General features: G+C 40.4%; 1 protein-coding gene across 1 annotated transcript in view; it reads right to left on the bottom strand.

Moving 5' to 3' along the window:
* The window catches only part of mdga1 (MAM domain containing glycosylphosphatidylinositol anchor 1), a gene marked incomplete at both ends in the record, with an annotated part of 169,146 nt that overhangs the window by 91,407 nt on the left and 57,047 nt on the right, over positions 1 to 20,692 (bottom strand). Inside the window, one exon of the mRNA XM_083901189.1 lies at positions 10,008 to 10,182. Coding sequence (XP_083757315.1) covers positions 10,008 to 10,182 — 175 coding nt within the window. The remainder of the gene's footprint in view (positions 1 to 10,007; positions 10,183 to 20,692) is intronic.

Below are 20,692 nucleotides of genomic sequence, written 5' to 3'. Positions count from 1 at the left end.
CTATGATAGTGTTTTAGATATTCTGTGCACTTGACCATACTGACGAAAAAATTCATGAGGACCAGGACAATACCTCATTTCATCATACTGCCTTTCTGTATCTACGGTCTCTCTAATTATATAATGCAATCCACGGGAGATATGTGGGACTATATTTCATTTGATAGAATGAGATCTATATTATTTTTCTTTTACAGTCTAACTCTCTAAGGTCAAGTTCATGCATTGGAATATGAATATTCAATTCATACGTGTAAATATTTGCCTTTGCAAATGAAATTCACCTTCTATCAGATGAGTTCTGAAGTGGATCTGACAATGATACAGTGATATTGCAGCAGCAGCAGCAGCAGCAGCAGCAGCAGCAGCAGCAGCAGCGGAGGTGATAACCATCACTTTCTCCTCCTTTGCATGGATCAAGGTGTGAGCAAAATTATTTCATTTCCATATTTGACTGGAGGCGTGATAGCGGTAATGAGAATCTTTAAGATGCACAAGGAGAGCAAACAACAATGACTGACTGCCCTGTCTACGAATACTTTACCAGTTAATATTGAGTAATAGCTCGTACAGCTCTTCGTTGGATAGCTTTTATTTGCTAAGGTCATGTTGAATTCAAGCACTTTTAACATTATTCTTTGTGTATCGTAGCAACAGTGACACGGTGAGATGTAAAGATAAACTGGCGACCCGCGAGGAGCAGGGAGATACTTATATAGCACTTTTCTTAACAAATGTTAGAATGCTTAACAGCCCAAGCACGCCTAATGGAATATTAAAAAGGTAAGAGAAAAAAAGAAGCCCAACACTCAGAAGGAATCTTTGACAGAACCAGATTTAAAGATGTGCAGCATCTGCCTCGGCCGGTTGGGGTGAGGAGAGGTGGGGCATAAAAAGTGAGGAGTTTCAAGAAGAGATGAGCGAAAAGAGACAACAAACGAATATTATCAGCAATCAAACAAATCAAGTAAAGCCAACATAGGGAGAGGGGAGCATGAGCCAACGGCAATAAAACACAAAATAAACCACCAAGAAAGCACAAACAAACAGAACAAAACAATACGACGATAAAATAGGAAAACCTAGAACAGACTAAGCCTCCACAGAGACAACAAAAAGGCAAAAATGGCACAAGGAAAGATGGAGTATAGATAGTGATACACTCCTAGAAATAAAAGTGCCAAGTAGAACCATATAAGTTTATTCGGCTTGTCCTCATAGGAGAACCCTTTTTGGCTCCAGGTAGAACCTTTTGGAGGGTTCCACCAAGAACCCTTTTTAAAACCCTTTATCCAGGAAAGGGTTTTAAAGGGTTCTCTACATCAAAATGGTTCTTACTGGAACCATTGAAAAACTCTTTCTTCAGGAAAGGGTTTTAAAGGGTTCTCTACATCAAAATGGTTCTTACTGGAACCATTGAAAAACCCTTTCTTCAGGAAAGGGTTTTCAGAAGCAAATGGTTCCAGTTAGAACCTCAGCCCTTGTAGAAGGACCTTTTTGGAAACCCTTATTTCTAAGAGTGTAGAGTGATATCTTTAGAATTCTGTGTTGGTTTTTGAAGTGTTTGAAGTTTGCATGGAGAAGAGTATTGTATTACAAATGTTTTAATATTATATTAAAATATATTATTATTAAAGAATGGTTTTATTAATATTTTTTCTTGAAATACAGGTAAAGGTACAGTAGCTTAAGTGCAATGCCAGTGTAACAGTGGCAACAATAAGGCCAATAATGCAGAGCTTCACTCACTGTGTAACATAGCAAAACCTATGCTGAGTTGTGAGGCTTAAACTGTCCTCACTGTTTCCACTGAACTACAAGAAATTAGATTATTATTATTATTATTTTTTAGCTTTTATAGCAAGATTTCATTCACTTTGAGGTTCAAGTACACTGCTGCAGCAGCTCACCCTACACAGCTACGAAGGTCTTCTGGGCATGGATGAAATGGAAAGGATTAGATATTTTCCAGATCCAAACAATGTGAGCTTCAATAATATTAGAAAATCATTCACCGCTCTTGGTTTTCATCATGTGAGGACACGTTTATGCTTGTTACCATGTTACTATTGCTCTGCTATATCCAAAAAGTGACCCCCTTTTTCACATATGGCTTGAATTAATTAGCCTTCTGCACATGTGCTGACTGTTTTCCATAACTTGAAGGCAAATTATTATGAGCTACACAAACATGCTCTATATACAGTCAGTGCACTGTATGTAATGGGGCAGCTGGTGTGACCAACAGCTTCTCCGCTGTGTGGGTGCTTTCTGCCATACATGCCATACATCAGTTCACATACAGTTTCACTTGTGTAGCCTTTGATACTGACTGCCCCAGATATCTACTGTAAACTCACAAGGCACAAATGGCCATGCTCAGTCTTCTTACTGAACTATTTTGATCTGAAAACACAAATAAACAAACTGCAAAGTAGGTAGGTTGAGATTTTGTATTTCAGAATGTGTATTCATCAAGTAACACCCTCAGACAACACCGCCATTTCTGTGGTATTGCTCATCTCTTTATTTCCCCCTTTTCACACAATAATGCACGATGGTCACCATCATAATGGAGATGAATGGTCTTTCTATTTTTCTAATATTAAGGCCTGGGCTTTGGTTATAAATCGTATTCAGCATTTGCAGGATGAAACACGCCCACACTTCCATAACCAAGCGCAAACATAAAAAAATTAATTTAATGTTTAATGTTTTTACATAAAATACAAAAATTCTTTCCAAAAAACAAAACATTAAAGCTCACATAGAGTGGTCCTATCTCACATAATGTGAGTTATGGAGGTCTACTTACATACATTAACTTGTTTTTATGGTCAAAAACCTCCTAGTTGCTGTAAATGAGCCGATAGAAATCTCTCCTCACTGAAGCTCTCCTCAGCCGTGCTGTTTCAGACTGAAATCTCACCCCCAGAAGACTGACTGTGTTGTGATTGGCCAGCCAAAGAGAGCTTTCCCAACTGTTTGGCCAATACAGGAAGTCACATAATTAGCACGTCAGCTCTCAGAAGTGCATCACCCCCTCTTGAACGGTGGATGCACTGCTACTCAGTATCAAAATACAAAAAAAACCAGCGTTCTCAACAGTGGCTGAACTGTTTGTTTCAAAACTTTAGGGCTTCATAAACGAGGTACTGGTGCAGATACACACAAAAAAACAGCGTTAATTGGACCTTCCAGTCTACGTGTGCTTTAAAGACCAACCTTCATGTATTGAGACATTAAAGTGCAACCTGAATGAACAGGAAAATGTGCTGCAATACAAGGATTTTCCCCTCTGAAGTTTGAAGAGGTCACCTTGATAAACCTTTTCTTCAATTTAGAGACACGTCATTATTTATCAAGCGCACAAGGATATATGCACTTATCTTAAAGATTCTGGTCCATATGTCGTTTTTCGGTTTCATTTCAGTCCCATCAAATTGTTTTTTGTTGTCTAAATTGTATTCACTGGATAAAAAATGCACACATTCTGCATAGGTAACGAATAGCCAGGGAAATTCTACAGTTCAGCTGACCTGAGTGTGGAAGAGGAGACACACACTGTCATAGAGAGACATGAAAACTCCAGCTGGGGTTAAATCCACAGCCTTAGAGTGGTGACAGCGGCAACTATTTGGCACAATTATGTACATATTTTGTTCTTATACGCATATTTTTTATTATATATATATATATGTGTGTATATATATATGTATGTATATATATATATATACATACATACATATATATGTATACAAATATACACATATACATATATATGTATACATATATACACATATACATATATATGTATACATATATACACACATATATATTTATATGTATACATATATACACACATATATATATATATATATGTATATATATTTATAATAAAAAATATACATATAAGAACAAAATATGTACATATATAATATATATATATATACACATTATTCTTACAAAACAAATTTTGTTTGTCTCTTGTAAACTGCTCTACGTGCCTTAAATTTCCCCTCAGGGATAAATAACATCCTTTCAGTCTTGAGCCATAGAGCCTTTCCTATTCATCGCATACCTTTATCACATTAGTATAGTCGACTGAAAGATTCCCTAATGTTAAAGCGCCAATCAGAATGTCAGAGAGCAATATGCAAGGAGAACCATGAGTGTTTATCTGCGAATGTACTGCAGATATCCGTTTATATGTACAACATTTTATAAAAACATTGAAACTGCTTTTGAAGCAGTGATACTGTGAGTGTATTTTCACTTTAATACCTATGTATGTGCACCATAGAGCATTGATGAGAAGTTAAACATTATAGTGAGTGGCTGACTGCATCATAGGCCTAATAAATTCAGTGCTAAATAAAACGTGTGAAAGTGTCAATACATGTCAACGTGCCTATTTCTTTAACTAGATTTCTTTATTTATTTGCATCTATATTCAAGCAATGTTTGCACTTATCTTTGACAAGATTCAACTTCCCTCCATAGAGATATCAGGCTTCTCTAATGTGGATTCATTCCTGTGCTTTTGGGTTGCTGTTTTTTTGGGGGTTTTTTTGGGGGGGTAGGTAGGCAGGTGGGGGATGTTTCCAACCAAAGCCAAAGTTATTACGTTCACTGAGCAGAAGCATGATATCAAACACCATGCTTCAGGAGGCTTCTGATCTAGATCAATACATCAGACCATTCAAGCAGCAATTTCACAGATGCCAGAACTAATGAGAGTGCTCCGGACAGGATTATTATTATCAGTATTTTCCTGTTACCCAATTAGAGAAATTGTTACTTAACTATGTTATATAATCATTTAAATGCCACAATCGTGACAGTATGCTGTTCTCTCCTTAGTTCCCGCTCTTTATGTGATATTAATTCACTTTACTCACACAACGCACACACAAGCCAAGCACAGCCTAGTAAAAAAAAATAATTTGAATTGAATTGAAAAGTGCATGTTCTTCCCATGTGTGCGTCAGTTTCCTCCCACAGTCCAAAAACATGCGATATGGGGATTAGGTAAATTGGACACTCTCAATTTACTGTAGGTGTGAGAGTGAGAGTGGATGGTTGTTTGTCGCTATATGTGTACCCTGTAATGGACTGGCGAACTGTCCAGGTCCAGTGTGACCCCGCCTATCGCCCTATATCAGCTGAGATTGGCACAGCATCCCTGCGCCCGTCATGTGGAGGATAAAGCGGTAGACGATGGATGAATTGAAAAGTGTGTAAGAGAGAGAGATGTGTGAGTGCACCTGCACCACATCCTTTAATCTGAGTCAGATTTGCTGTCTTTGACAATGATCTTGAGTCACATTTTGACAAAAGCAAAAAAACAACTACTAAACCTGGAAAGAAAAACAGTTCGGTCACAACATTGCCACCATACCTTGAAAACATCATTAATGGAACACTTTTCCACTTACCTTGATGTGCCCCAGAGAGAGTGATGAATCCACAGACAGGAGTTTAATTTGTGTAAAACCTTTTTTTTTTTTTTTTCCTCAATAGTGATTTAGTTTTAGTTTTATCCCAGTCATTGTTTTGGGTTTCTGAACCAAGTCCATCCCATCGGTAGAGGCTACATAAAGTTACACCCCGCCTGCTCGCTGCCCCACTCCCTCGGTGGTTAGAGTGCCAGGTCACTAGTCAGGTGATGAGGGAGGTCTGAGAGGGGAAGATGGCGGATGAGGTGTTGATGAGTGGAAAGTCTTTGTGCAGCTACACTATGTGGTTTAATTAAGGATTAATGCAAAAGTTCAAATCTAATTGGAAAACGGAAATATTGAAATTTAGCTCGGCAGTAATTAGATAGATAGATAGATAGATAGATAGATAGATAGATAGATAGATAGATAGATAGATAGATAGATAGATAGATAGATAGATAGATAGATAGATAGATAGATAGATAGATAGATAGATAGATAGATAGATGCCTTTGCTTGTATTTGTGTATTCATAGTCATATTGGTATTACGTAAACATGCTGAATTAGAAACGTATTTACAAACTAGATCCAGAGTTTGAAAGTAAAAATAGTTTAGAAACAGCGAGAGAAAAGAAAAGGTAGTGGGACAGAGGAAAACAACCGGAAGACATATTTGGATGCAGGTAGAAAAACCAAAAATGGGAGAGACAAAAAAAAAAGAAAGTGAATGACTGAGTAAGACAGAGACAGACTGTCAACATTAGAAATATATGAGTGACTTGTATGTGCCTGCAATTCAAAGCAGAATATTAAATGTGCCTTTGCTCCAATCGTCAAACTCTCCGCCCATTTTCTCTGTCATCTCTTCGGTTTCCAACCGTCACTCACTTTTTTCCCTGTTACTCCAACTTTCACACATGCATGCACTCACACGGTGACTTTAAATTGTCTGCGTGTGCCTCATACAGTATATGCATGGTTTGAGTGACGCATGGCGAGTTACTCGGTGTGAATTGTCGTATATGTGCATGAAAACAGATGTGTGTGGGAGAGGCTATGTATGAATGAGTATGTGCATGTGGGCGTTTCTTGTTTGCATTCATGCGATTGTATGAAGCCACGGTTGTAGGACGGATGACCTCATGTGCAGATGAACCTAAACCTATTTCTCAAATTATTATTCAAATGATATAATGTGTGTTTGAGAGAAAATGAAGAGCTAAAAGTAACAGCATGTTCTGCCCTCTTCTCTAATAACTGCTCTGTTGGAAGCATCCGATTTGAAAAGCGTATGTATGTATCTCTCTCTTACCTCCTTTCTCACTGTAAATCACATTTCACATGATATCAGTATCGGCAGATATTGGTTTTAAAGGTCCCATATATATCCTCCATTTTTCCAAGTTAATCTAGTTCCCTGGTGTCCTAATGAACATGTCTGTGACATGCTTTGGTCAAAATACCATAAGGATGAATCATCCTGCCAAAACAGCCCTGTTCAGAACACTCTGTTTAGATCCACCTCAACAAAAAATAAAAGTAAAACAAAACTTAAGGGAAAGGAAATGACATCAGCCAGAGAGGCTACTGGGAGCTAATAGCAGTTAGCATTTGGATAAAGTGATCATTTGCAGGCTCTAGCAGGCACATTGCCGTCATATATAACATGTATCCACTGAACAGATAAATCCTCTGAGGCTGGAAGTTTGTGTAGAACTCTGCGCTGCACTGTGGAGCCAAGAATAGAACTTTTTGCGGACTTCGCAGACTTCAGGTTTTCGGATGCCGTTGCCCTCGCCAGCACTCTCGTGTGTTTTACGGACAAAGCAGAGCTCCAGGAGACAATACTTTCAGGAATTTAGCGCATTGTGACATCCCAGTGAGGGCAGAAGTCAACATCGCTTGTTTTATCTCCTGTACTTAGACTGAGGAGGACCAAAAAAAACATGAGTGAGTCATCTTTTTTCACACATTGGTGACTTATGGGACATCCAGAGACAAATATAAGGATTTTAATGATTAAAAAGTTGATTTTGCATAATATGGGACCTTTAAAACATATCAGATATTGGCATACACTAATCTGCAGGCTAAATGGGCTGCAAACTCCTTGAATTCTATGCTAGCGCCCTCTACAACATTTATTTATTTTGCTCAATGAATAAAATGTATATATATATATATATATATATATATATATATATATATATATATATATATATATATATATATATATCTGCTGCATCATGAGTAGGCAAAACATTGTGTTCATTTCACTACAAAAGACTTCATGACCTCTGCAGTTGGGCGCAGATGTGTGTATATCAGTTTCGGTTACCTGGCATATCGGATATCGGCAGAAAGTCCAATATTGTACACCGCTACGATCTATCTCTCCTTTTGTCCTTGTCAATAAATTTTCTTCCTACTTGGCCTGCATATCTAATAAAAAGGACCGAGTTTGGCATTCGCATGTGTTAAAATTTCGCCCACTTGGCCTGAGCTAATTGCTACATCATTCTAGCAGCAAACTCGCCCTGTGTAGGAGGCATGGTTGAATGCCGCTGGGTGTAACGCAGCATGGGCGATAGCAAAATTGAACAAGAACCGGCCATCAGAGCTGGTTATTTTCCACAAAGCTCCTGTCACAACTGCACTCACGGTACAACCTATTTACTACCCAGGACCCCTACAATTACCAGCTGCACAGCAGGGGCCGAGCTGGCACCTGGGGAGAACTAACGCCATCAACAGAAAGGGAATGGGGAGAGAAGACAGAGAGGATGAGGCCACATACGGTCAGTGTGTGTCTGTGTACGCATCGTCTAACCACACCATGTCTTTGATAAATAGTGTATTTGACTAAATGCATACATGTTTAAGAGTTCAAATTTCATTGGTTACGCTATTCCTATTATGTGCATGGTTGATATATGCTTGGTCTCCCATTAAAATCATACAGTCTATTAAACATAAAGGTTTTTTTTATTTACTAGTAAACCTAATTTACTAATTTACTTTACTAATTTTAATTTCTACTATCCTAAATGTACAGTAATTATTTTCTACTCATGTAGTGATTTGATGCCAAAGGCTGTAGTGTTGTACTGTGCAAAAGACAAAGCAACTGAAGAAATAAATTCAAAGGGATGGGATATTATGGGGGTCCTTAGAAAATCATCATTTTTTTTACTACGTTCTATTAGTCTGTAAATGTGCTGTTAAAATGACTGAATCAGAGAAAGAAGGAACTACAAGGATAGAAGGAGTGGATAAGGATTTCAAGGTGCTGTGATGAAGTGATGTGTGAACGCTTGTATGTGAATCTACCTGTCACAATGACCTGGCCCCTGACTCACAGGGACAGTAGGGCAGTGAAACAAGCAGCAGCACAGGGCCCCTACAACACAACACTGCTTCTCAACTGTCCACATACAGTTACACGAGTGAGGGTTCCATTATGAACACCGTGCCCTGACTCAAAGGGAGATGGGGGCTGCAAAGTCAACGGAAAAATTCAATTTGGTATTCAATATTTTCACAGCGTTATACAGTGAAATTAGGAGATTTAGATTTACAGAGATTCACGCTAACCCTTGACTGCAAAGAACAAATTTTGAAAGCTTTTTCATGTTAAAAAAACGATGATGGTTCAAGGAATAAGGACACCAAACTATATCTTCAATTAACAATCTCAATCAAACGGCTTAATCAATTAGTGCAACGCCACAAATAATGTGAAGAAGCAGCTCTGACGTTGCAGAGCCTTGTTAATCTTCCTACAACGTCAGTAGATGTATTTTTGATTGCCGTAGTTTTTCGGGAAAATGTGCTGCATCTCTCCTTCAGATAATGTTGATTGTGACATTGGAAAATTACCGGTGCCTGATAAATATTGGTGCCCCGAAATAAAAGGTTCCTGTTACATCATTTTGTGTCACAAAAATGTGCAGCAAAACAAAGGTTTGTTATGCAGCCAAATAGTCATTTACCTATGATGTTAAGTGGTGTCAAATCACTCAAATGAGTGAGACATGGGTTGGTTGAGAAACAGTCAGTTAGGGGGCCTGTACTGCCTGGATTAACTGTTAGAGAACTCTGAAAATACCCCGCAGACTTCACTTGTGTCCAGGAGTATCTGATTTTACGTATTGGTCTTCCCTCTAATTACCCTAATTGGCAGAACACACTCCTGTGTTGTAGACTGTATTCTACAAACATAAAGTGCACTGGAATTGAGATGTTAGTTTTTAATGCGTTGCGCCCTCTTATCTATACCCTTCCCTAATAGTGAGATTCTATTTGATCTATCCTCTTTCCGGGCCTAATCCCCCAACTATGCTTTTCATCATCTCCACGGTAAGTCATCAGATACTCCTGGAAGCCATTCCCACCTGAAATCTCATCCTCAATCTGTCTTTCATCTTTACTCCTCCAATCTTTCTATCTCTCCCTGTGTTGGTCCTCTCTAAAATGGGAATGGCTATAGTGAAAGTCAGATGTGGTCTAGAAGTAGACTTTTTTTTTTTTTTTTTTTCTCCCCACTTTCTTCCTGCCCACTTACATTGCACATCTACGCGGATGGACTTGATGGCAGCCACCCCCACCCCGTTGTCGGCCTTGCAGTAGTAGCGACCCCCCTGCACCCTCTGGATGCCCTTGATACGCAGGGTCTCGTTGTAGATGGATGTTTCTTGGAATTTTTCCGATGCGCTGCCCGCTGTCTTCGTCCACCGAACCTGGAGATAACGAAAGACAGAGAGGGGGGAAATGTTGAATCGACGAAGACACTGTAGGTGAGAGTGAAATGTACTGAGGGACACAATCAGTCAAATTGAAGTGGACTGCTGAGAAAGACAATTTCAATGTCAAAACTTTGAAAAGATGAAGTAAAAGAAAAACAGCACCCATTCTAACTATCTCTTTACCCAAACCAGTCTTCAAGTTGATGCACATTAGTCATAAGTGCGAATAAATGGTAACGATGTATGTCTCTTTGTTGTGACAAAGAAAAAACAAGTACTTAAAGTGGCAATTTATAATGTTGATTGAAGAGTAACAGCAGGCTGAAAAGCAGTGAGTGATTGTCCTCTCTATTTGAGAACAAGGCAACCAGAGATGACAGACTTCAAGCCTCTGGCGGCCTCTGTTGGTCATTGTGGCAAGTGCAAGTGCAAGTGCAGAAGCACAGAGCCACTGAAAACAATACTCCACATCATAGCCAACCACAACATTGTTTTTTTAAATTATTAATAATTTCTTGTTGCATTTCAACATGGGCTTACATGTAATAATTGCAAATGTGAATTTAAAAGTAATCCACAGAATACCCAACACAAAAAGTCTGGAAGCTTTCAAACACAATAGCTTTCATGAAGTGATTTTCAGTAGTAATAAGCATATATAGTAAAAAATAATAGTGTGTGGGTAAGACAGACAGCTTTCTTATTGTCTTGGGGCATGTCATAAAATTGTCTGACTAAGATAAAAATTAAAAAAAAAAAACGCCTTTATCTTTTTATCCTGGTGATAAAATCCCAGTCTGCTCCGAAGAATCAAGCGCTGAATTCGAGGTGTCCGTGACGCCGAACTCAGACCATTACGAGTTTTGACAAAATCTATTTGGCTTTTTCATGCTTCAATTATCCCGTCTCGCTGTTGCGAACACCGCGCTTCAGACGGCTACATGATACTCTCACTCAATTAATCAAATCAAACACACTGTCCCGAACATCACAGGCGCATCAAAGCCTGCGAACGCATCAGCGCCGAGTTGTTTTTCCTCGCTTCTGTATGCAAGTCTGAGCAACTGTGTGCAGTCCATTAATCCCTTTTAACCCTTCTGTCTGTTATGAACACTGACAAGACTATCAACATGTCTTCCTGGGAAGGTTTGGAGAGGATAATGGCAAAAAGTGTCTGACACACACAATGTGCAAATGTTTGCATATAGAGCTGTGTTTCCTGCACACTCCATGCTTTAGTCTCTGATATGAAGTGCACACAGTATCCGTGTCCAGAGAATGTGTTCATGCAAATGAGTGTGTGTTTCTGTGTGTGTGTGTGTGTGTGTGTGTGTGTCTTGGTTAGAAAGCAGGTTGTATGGATTAGTGGATTATCAGGGCCTGTGTAAACGCTCCATGTCTGTTTATTCAGCTCTGTTTGTGGGAGGGATTTTGAGAAGGCGGACTGCCATTGATCAAACCGGCCAAGGTGAGCAATGAACCGAACCCTGTCTCTCCATGGTTTAGTGGCTCCAGTTTGTGTGTGTGTGTGTGTGTGTGGACCTTTGTGAGAGATAGAAAGGGGGGGAGAGTGGGTGAAAGTGTGCATCTGTGTTCCTCTGTCTTTATCCTATCAATTGAAGGATTAAAAGATAAGGAGAAATCATACAGAACTCCATAATAAATATTGTTTGCTGCCATTTTGCCATTTGTAGACACAATTTAATTGCAGGATTGTGTGATACGGAGCTGTGGAATATTATGGGAAAGTGGAACGAGTTTAATATTTTCAGTAAAAAGCAGTTACCACTTGTTTATTGATGTGTCCTTTCATTGTGCTCATGTTATTCATTTCAGGGTAAAAGGAAACTCTGGAGGTTTAAATGTACTGGACAAACAGCCCGAATTGGTAAGAAATACACAAGGTAAGGTAAAAGTATGTGTTTGAGGAGAAAAAAAAAGGCATGTGTACATGTAAGTGAGATACATTTTTTCAGTATTTTCAGTAAGAGAGAGCAAGCAAGAAAGAGAATGAGAGGGAATGATATATAAAGAATTGCTGGCAGCAGTGTGATGGCAAGAGAAGAAGTGCTTCACACTGGGAGTTGTTCCACCAGGGAGGCAGATGAAGCAAAATGGAGAGAGGTGATATTGCGAATAAAGGGGATATTGTGTGCAATGCAGATGACAGCCAGGAGGCAGAGGAGCCTTTATCTGCCTGTGACACCAGCAGCTTAAAACCATCACCTGTGCTCCCTTTTTCCCGACCTCTCCCTTCACACCTCTTTCTTTTCTCTCCCTTCAATAGGCATGGGCATGCTGCTCCGTCTTTTACACTCAGGTCTCGATGGATATAGGTCTGGATATCTCCCCCAGTCCTTTCTCTATTCTTTCCCTCGTCTTATTGTTATCCCTATTTTTTCCCCCTTTTCCTCTTTTTTTTATAAGCCAAACTTAACTTAATAAAAGATCTAGTGTTATATTCATGTCCATTAACATGTGTAAAATCTTTTGTCCACCACATATGATGCGTTTATTGTGTCAGAGCTCTACTTAGAATGTAATGTGGAGGGCGAGACTTAAGATCCCACGGGATTTGGGTCGACATGAAGCAGGTTTTGTTTGCCGTTTCTGTATTCAGCTGGAGAGCTGCAAGCTGTCTAGGACACAGATGTAGAACGGAAACAGTGCAGAGAAAAGAGCAGGTCTTGTCAGAGTTTTTTTGCGGGGGAAGTTAGGGACCACTTTGTGTTTATATATTATGCGATGGTGGGCGAATGGTGCCATTAGCCCCGTACGCAAAATGTGGTTATTGAAGAATTGCACTAAAACACTGACCAGAGCCAAGTGGGCCAGTCAATTTTCCATTAGTGGTGAAATGTTTTCCCGATCATTGTTTGCAGTAATCCCCTTTTACAAAACACACTGTTGGTAATGCATCAGACTTTATTCAGTCAAATTCTGCCTTTATTACAGCAATAAGGAAAGTCAAGATATTTGGGTCTATGTGACGATTGAAACAAATATTTACACAGTGTGAGAGTGTTAAGGGGGACGTCCACATTCACTTCTGCTTTACAGGGAAGATAACTGTTGCTGTGCCAGTTGTTTGCTTCAAAAAGGTTGGTTTTCCCCTAATTAACCATCGGCTTACAATAATGTGCAAGAAACCCAGTGAAGTGCTAAAGGCCACAGTAAGACAATACACTCACTATCTTGATAATGCACTCTTAAAATAACAGTGGCACCGATCTACATTTTAGTTGTTCACATTTTTTATTACTTTCTGCTTCCTCGGGGTAACACAAAGCTTCAGATGCATCTGACAATGCTTTATTTTCCAGACTAAAAGGGTACAGATGCATTCACTGTTTAAAAAGGGAAAGCTGCCTCTCGGATTTGAAAATGTCAATAAGCTCCTTGCCCAGCAGCCATTTTGACATGTTTTACCAGCACAGGTGTTAATAAAATCATGACTCATGTAAAGTCAGGACAGTATGACTATGACCCAGAATAAACCCTAAAGCCAAAGCCATCACTGATCTGATTATTTAGACCTGTGATTTTTCTGGAGGGTCTGGGATTCAGGTGTAAACATTATTAAAATCACATGGTGAAACAAGGCTAAAATGTAATTGTTCTATGTTGTATATCACAATTTGTATATAGCCCAATTAAGTCCAATTAAATATCTGTCAGAATAAATTGCAAGATATTGTCATCAAATTGTTCAGTCCTTCTTAAAGCTGAAACTATTTTGGCCATCAGGATTACAGCAGTACGTAACGTATTGACGATTCCACTTGTTTATGCAAATGGAGCCTGAAAAGCTTTAAGTTAAGAGTGGTGGCTCACAGCATCTCCAGCCACAGTAAATGTGTCCATAACACAGATGGATATTAACAATACACTGAGGTGTCAGTTTATTAGCTATGTACACACCTTGCTAAACACAACACGACAGTCCTGCAATAAAACACAACTTTTACGACGGTTATAATGTTCAATGGACATAATATTACAATCATTTTTCAATGTTTGACTGCCAAAACCCAAAACAAAGAAAACAAAGGGTTAAATCAACACCTGCGTGACACACTGCCAAACAAAAAAACCAAAAAAAAAACCCTGAACATTATGAGCTTCATAAATTCAGGATTTATCACAGAGCTCTCGTGTTGGATTGCTGTATAAGTTGCAAGTACAGAATAAACAGCCAGCAGATTCTAGCTCCGAGACATTGGTGCCAGATATAAAGAGGAGGATAAGAAGGGTGTGTGCTGCTATGGTGAGGGAGAAGGCTGATGGTGCAACTATATAGTGACGGGTCAGTCACCTGCAGCTGTCTGTCCTTTGTATATTCTCTCGGTATATTTGTGTGTGTGTGTGTGGTTGAGCTTTGTCTCAATCTCTCACCGTTCTTCCCCATCTCTGTTTCCTTTTTACCCTTCTGTATCTAAGCTTAAAATTGTTCGCAACATTGGTCTTCACACACTTACACGCAACATGCGAGAGCACACACACACACACACACACACACACACACACACAGAGATTCCCTCTTACTGCTGATCTGCCTCTGAGCCTCCTCGGAGTGACATGTCACAACAGGATCCAGCAGACACGGTCCAATGGCTGTCAGACCCTTTTACCCTTCTGTCTCAACTGAAAAGTGCCAACACAACAACAACTAAGAAATGTTGAATGTATTTCTTATTCGTTTGATAAACTTTATGGACAGAATTTCGAGGCGCAGCCTTGGGGTGGAGCGGGAGGATCTCATCTCTAGTTTATGCAGATGATGTGCTCCTCTTAGCTTCATCAAACTAAGACCTTCAGCTCTTGCCGGGGAGGTTTGCATCCTTGCGTGAAGCGGTTGGGATGAAGATTAGCACTTTCAAGTCTGAGGCCAAAGGGTGAATTGCCCACTCTGGATTCAGGGGAGAAGTCCTGCCCTAAGAAGAGGAGTTTTAGGGGGCTTTCACACCTATAGTTCGATTGCTTTGGTCTGCACCAGTCGGAAAAATGTTACAATGTAGCAAACAGACATGTGTACGGTTTGCGTTCACATATGCAGTTCTAAACGAACCAAAACAGACCGCGAAGACCATCGGCACCGGAACCAGACTAGCCTCCCATTTCCACTGGGCGTGCCACTGCCACGGAGCGTAAGAGCCACGGTCACCGGAGCTGATCGCTGGCTCGCTGAATACGGCTGGCTCACAAGGCCGCCGCCGATGTGCCAGGTGAAAATTCGGGGTAATCCTGTATCTCCTGTATACCTATGATGCATTAACTATACTGTTCCGTCACATTTGGTTTGGTTGCTTTCACACCAGAGGAACCGTACCAAAGTAGAGCAGATAGAGGGGTCTGCCGGTTGATTTGGTGCGCACCAAAGTACCGAGATTACATTCACATCTACGCCAAATGCTGTAGGTGCACCCTTAGTATCTCTGGATCTCGTTCACGAGTGTGCGGAGAATGGAGCGGGAGATCAACAGGTGGATCGGGGCAGCGCCTGCAGTGATGTGGACGCTCAACTGGTCTCAGGTCTGGGAGCTGAGCCGAAAGGTGAAGCTATTATTTGACGGTTAATCTACGTTCCAACCCTCACCTATGGTCATGAGCTTTGGGTAATGACCCAAAGAACAAGATTGCAAATACAGACGACTGAAATTAGTTTCCTCTGCAGAGTAACTGGGCTCAGCCTAGGGTGAGAGGAGCCAGCTGAGGTGGTTTGAGCATTTGGTTAGGATGCCTCATGGACATGTCCAACCCTTGCAGGAGGAGACCTACTAGAGGGATTACATCTCTCTGACTGGCCTGGGAACGCCCACCTGGAAGAAGGAGCTGGAAGAAGTGGCTGGGGAGAGGGTGAGCTGGGCTTCCTTGTTAAAGCTGCTGCCCCAGTGACAAGATAAGCGGAAGACAACGGAATTACATGAAATATTACAATGCAGGCAAAGAATTGAACTATTCAAGTGAGATCACTTCAGACATTCACAGGCACATCTGTGTCAAAGCCATTAAAAGAGTTTAATCCTCCTGACCACAGAATAATCACTGTAGGCTGACGCTTAGGTTGTGAGGTCCTCCGTGTGCCGTGGCTGCTTTCTGGGGGTGTTACAGAGTTTAAAACCTTTATATTCCCTTTCACTTACTCGGAGGGATCTTGCCAAGCCTGACGTCTACAATTTTTCTAACTCTTTTTTCTTTTTATGTAACTCCAGTACAGTGCTTTATCCATCCAACTGGCTCGCGTACCGCAAATGAGCTTAAGATGGTAATCCTGTTATCGAGGAATAGTACTTGGCACATATATGGGCCCAAACAAACACAGGCACTGAGACAAACACAAAGAGCAGGCACATATCAGAGGTAAAAGGGTGGGAAAAGACTGAAACCTGCAAAATGACACTCGTGCCAAGAAACTAGTCTGCCAGGCTGTTAATAGCTGTTTTAAAGAATGAACTGAGACGATGTTCAGCATCTCTTTGCTTCGCAAAGTACATACACTGAGAGACTGGAAGTGACAAGGTGTGGATGACGTACAGTATGAGACTAAACTAACTTGCCCATTGAAGTGTTGGTTTAATTATCTGTCACTGGGAGGAGAGATGGAGGGTTATTATGAAGACGCTGTGAGGAGAAGAGGAAAATAGGGTGGGGAAGATAGGTGAGCGAGAATCTCTTGGATGGTTCTTACTTTGCAGATTCATTGCGTGAGTGACGTGGAAGTTCAGAGAGGAAACAGGTGATAAAAGAAAACAGTGTGTGTGGAGGGGGATGATATGAGAGGATTAGCAACAAAAATAGAAAGAGAGACAAGATAAATCACAAATTAGAACAATCGATGGCCTCAGAGTGTTTAAGTAAAACACAATTACTGTCAAATCAAACATGGCTAATTAATATATCTAAAACTTCAGTTAAAGGGACACTGTGTAGTATTTATGGGTTTATATAACCCACAATCCACTTTTTTATACATATTATGTGCTCCTGCATTGTCTAGTCGCTGTGTAATAGTTTTTGTTTCATTTTCGTAGTGTTTCAAAAAGTCATGTAAAATAACATGGTCGCGGGCCGCGGTCGCATTGCCACTGTTAGCAGCGAGACGCTATGTTTCTACCGGAGCCTGTAAGGACAAGTGCGAGAGAACAAATCAAGCGTCTCTTTACTTGTAGCGGAAGTCCCGCCTCCACTCTATCTGCTACGGCCGCGGTAGCTCGCCCTCTCCCTCGCCTCACGAACCTCATCTGCTGACACGGAGAAAGACGACGAGGACGACATTTGACCGGCTGAGGATACCGTAGCGCTCAGGGAAGGGAGGGGGTGAGCAGAGGAGCAGTTCTTTGTTGTAAATTTCAGCCTCTCCTCTAGATGGCACTATAAACTACTTACTTCACCTTTAAATAACTGCTTTCTGAGTAAAATGAACAGCATGTCGTCATTACTATGTCTTTATATACAGTATATCAGTGAGACACCGACCAAGCTCTCTGTGTGCCATGATCGCACACAGCAAATGTTCAATAAAACTGACTCACTGATATTGAATCCACCATCCCTCTCTCTAACCTTGCCATACAATATGAATGCCATTATTGCTCATTCTGCCTCTGTAATGTGAGACCAGGGCTGTATATGAAATTACAGGAAGCAGAGGAATCATCAACCTTTGAGACAAAATCAAGACATTATTTTTATTTTACTGTGTCCATGGTCACTGATGGTCACACTATGATGAATATTGCACTATAGCTTAGCATGTTTTATTTGCATCATTATTAATCCATCCATGGCCAGTAGCCCACTTTTAAATTAATTTTCCATCATTTCAATGAGCAAACATATAAACATTTAAACCTTGTCTTTATTATTTTTAGACTCAGAGAGAGGATTGTCTGTGAAGAGCAGGCCGTTACCATGGCAGCAGACACTCTAGAGATACTCAAATATATAGGCAGGGCATAGGTGGAGTCCAGCACACAGTTGTGCCCCCAGACTCATCACCAGCAATATCATGAGTTTTTGTTTTTGTCTAACTCGATATTGTCTTTTTTCCCCGCACTGTCTCATGTGGTCAGAGACACACTTCCCCCCGACACGTGTTTAGTGCTTTGAGTTTTGACTCCCAATCTGAAATAAAGTGTGAGATAAAGACTTAAAGAAACACTGCATGAAAGCTGAAATCCTGTCTGAGTCTAAGTAATTACTGTGAAGGTTGATTTAACAAACCTGGACCTTTTCAGACGTTTCTCAGAGGCACAGGGCAGCAGTTATACAACCATCACCAAGCATCAACATAAAAAGAAAAGCCAACTTATGTCTGTGCCATTATGTCCTCCAGAAATAATGACTTTACATTGAAAAACATGTACAAATAAGCTATAATTGAGCTCTACCTCACTTTATATTTCAAGAATAAATTAAAGCCCATGTTAGCAAAAACAATAAACATAATTTACCACCTCATTTCGATGACTACATTCAGTTTGACCTTTTGTCACCTTTTCCGTCTTCCACCTCCATAAAATATTGAAAAATCAAACTCAAACACTCATTTCACGTATGAAATCCCACACTTAAGCGTTTTCTCTAAGCTTTTGATGGCTTTTTCAAAGTGCCTTCTTCAGCAACGACAATGTCCTCAGATGCTGCATGTTCTTCTCGTTTTATTCCATTATACCATCTAATGTCTGTTCTTCATTTGCAAGCTCTACCTCAAGATTCCCACTCGTCTGCTGACCCTGCCACTTGCTCTTCGTTTTTCTCCTTTTTTTTCTCCCCCTCTCTGTCTCTCGTCTCTATCCAGTTAGGGGTCACACGGTGACCTTGTTTGTGTCCAGGTTGTGTTCCTGCTGAGTGCTTGTGCAGCCTCGTGCTGCCACCTGATCAGCCTTGCTTTCAGCCTTAGTATCGATCGTCTTCCCCTCACCCCTCAAGGACGGAAATCCAAACCCACATTCCAAACCGCAGTCTCCCTCCCTCGATCCCTTCTTTCTTCCCCTCCATTTTTCTCTTCTATCGGGCTCTCCAGTTTTTCCTCTTATTGGACTCAACACACACACACACACGCACACACACACTTGACGGTCTCAAGGTTGCAATGACCAGCAGGCCCATGAATAAATAATAAGGAGGTAGGAATCACTTTCAGAAAAACCATTTACTCTCCTATTTTGTTCTTGAGGAGGGTGTGTTTGTGTGTTTGTGTGTGTGTGAGACAGGAAAAGCTTTGTGAGCGTGACTAAAGCGCTTTGTTAACTAAAAGGTCTGCCTTCCCCCGAGTGACCTTGAGCGTCATTAAAAGTACCTATAGGTGACCTCTACCACTGAGCTTTCTTTCTTTCTTTCTTTCTTTCTGTCGTTCCTTCCTTATTTTTTGGCAGCATCTTGGAACTTGGCAGAAGGACGGTATAGGATTAAATCATTGCATACCGTGGCCTCACCCTGATGCCAAGAGTCTTGAATATAAGAAGAAAGACATCGACATAGAGACGAGAGACAAGAGAGAAATTAATAGATTTTCTCAGTGAGTGAGAGGTCCCCTTTCAATCCAGTCTAACTCAGGCAAAAGTAAACAATCAGTCTTGATAAAGGATTGGATAAATCCTCAATCAGACTTATTCTCAGTAAGGCAGCAATTTATTGGTCTAGCCTCACATGGCTAAATTGGATCCTCCTTTTTCTGAGGGAGGTGAAGAACGAGGGAAATTGAAGACTGTGGAAATGTCTACACCATCCTGGTCTGTGAAGGAATAGATTTAAGTTTTAGAAGCAAAACAATATAACTCAGTAGAGGAAAGAGTTCTTCAGTAATACATCTGGATGGATGAGGGGGGGTTTGTCAATCCGAACTGTTTCATGATATTACTGTGTTAAATTACTATTTAGCTTGTATTAAGTGAATGGTTGTTTGTCTCTATATGAGGCCCTGTGATGGACTGGCGAACTGTCCAGGGTGTACCCCGCCTATTGCCCAATGTCAGCTGAGATAGGCACAGCAACCCCCGCGACCCTCTGCTGGAGGATAAAGCGGTAGATAATGGATGGATGGATGGATTTAGCTTGTATTATTAGTACATTTCAATAATTGATTAAAACAAATATGATTGCACACAGTTAAGGGCACCTTTGTTAAGAAAAACTTGTTACATGTCATTGACTTTAGGTTTCACAAAATCTCTGTTTGAACCTGGCCACAAGCACGGAGGGCAAACCATAATAAAATTAACCTAGTGATTTTTCAATCATGTCATAAAATGTAAGAGAAAAAGCAGTTTCGTCTTTTATTTGAATGTAAAGATGAGAACTAAAAACTTCACATGCTGAACAAATTGCATGTTAAAAACAGTATTACGAACATACATATATTACATATATTAACAGTATTACGAACATATGCTGAATATTATGATGGAATATTTCAAGTCATTCCGAAATACTTGTGTGTGACTAAAGTCAGTTCACTGTCAAAGTGCATCAGGGCAAATGGATCATTTCCTGAATTTCAAAA

Source organism: Microchirus variegatus (genome assembly GCF_963457635.1).
Source record: "Microchirus variegatus genome assembly, chromosome: 14".
NCBI classification, from domain to species: domain Eukaryota; kingdom Metazoa; phylum Chordata; class Actinopteri; order Pleuronectiformes; family Soleidae; genus Microchirus; species Microchirus variegatus.
This window is presented reverse-complemented; position numbering and strand designations above follow the sequence as displayed.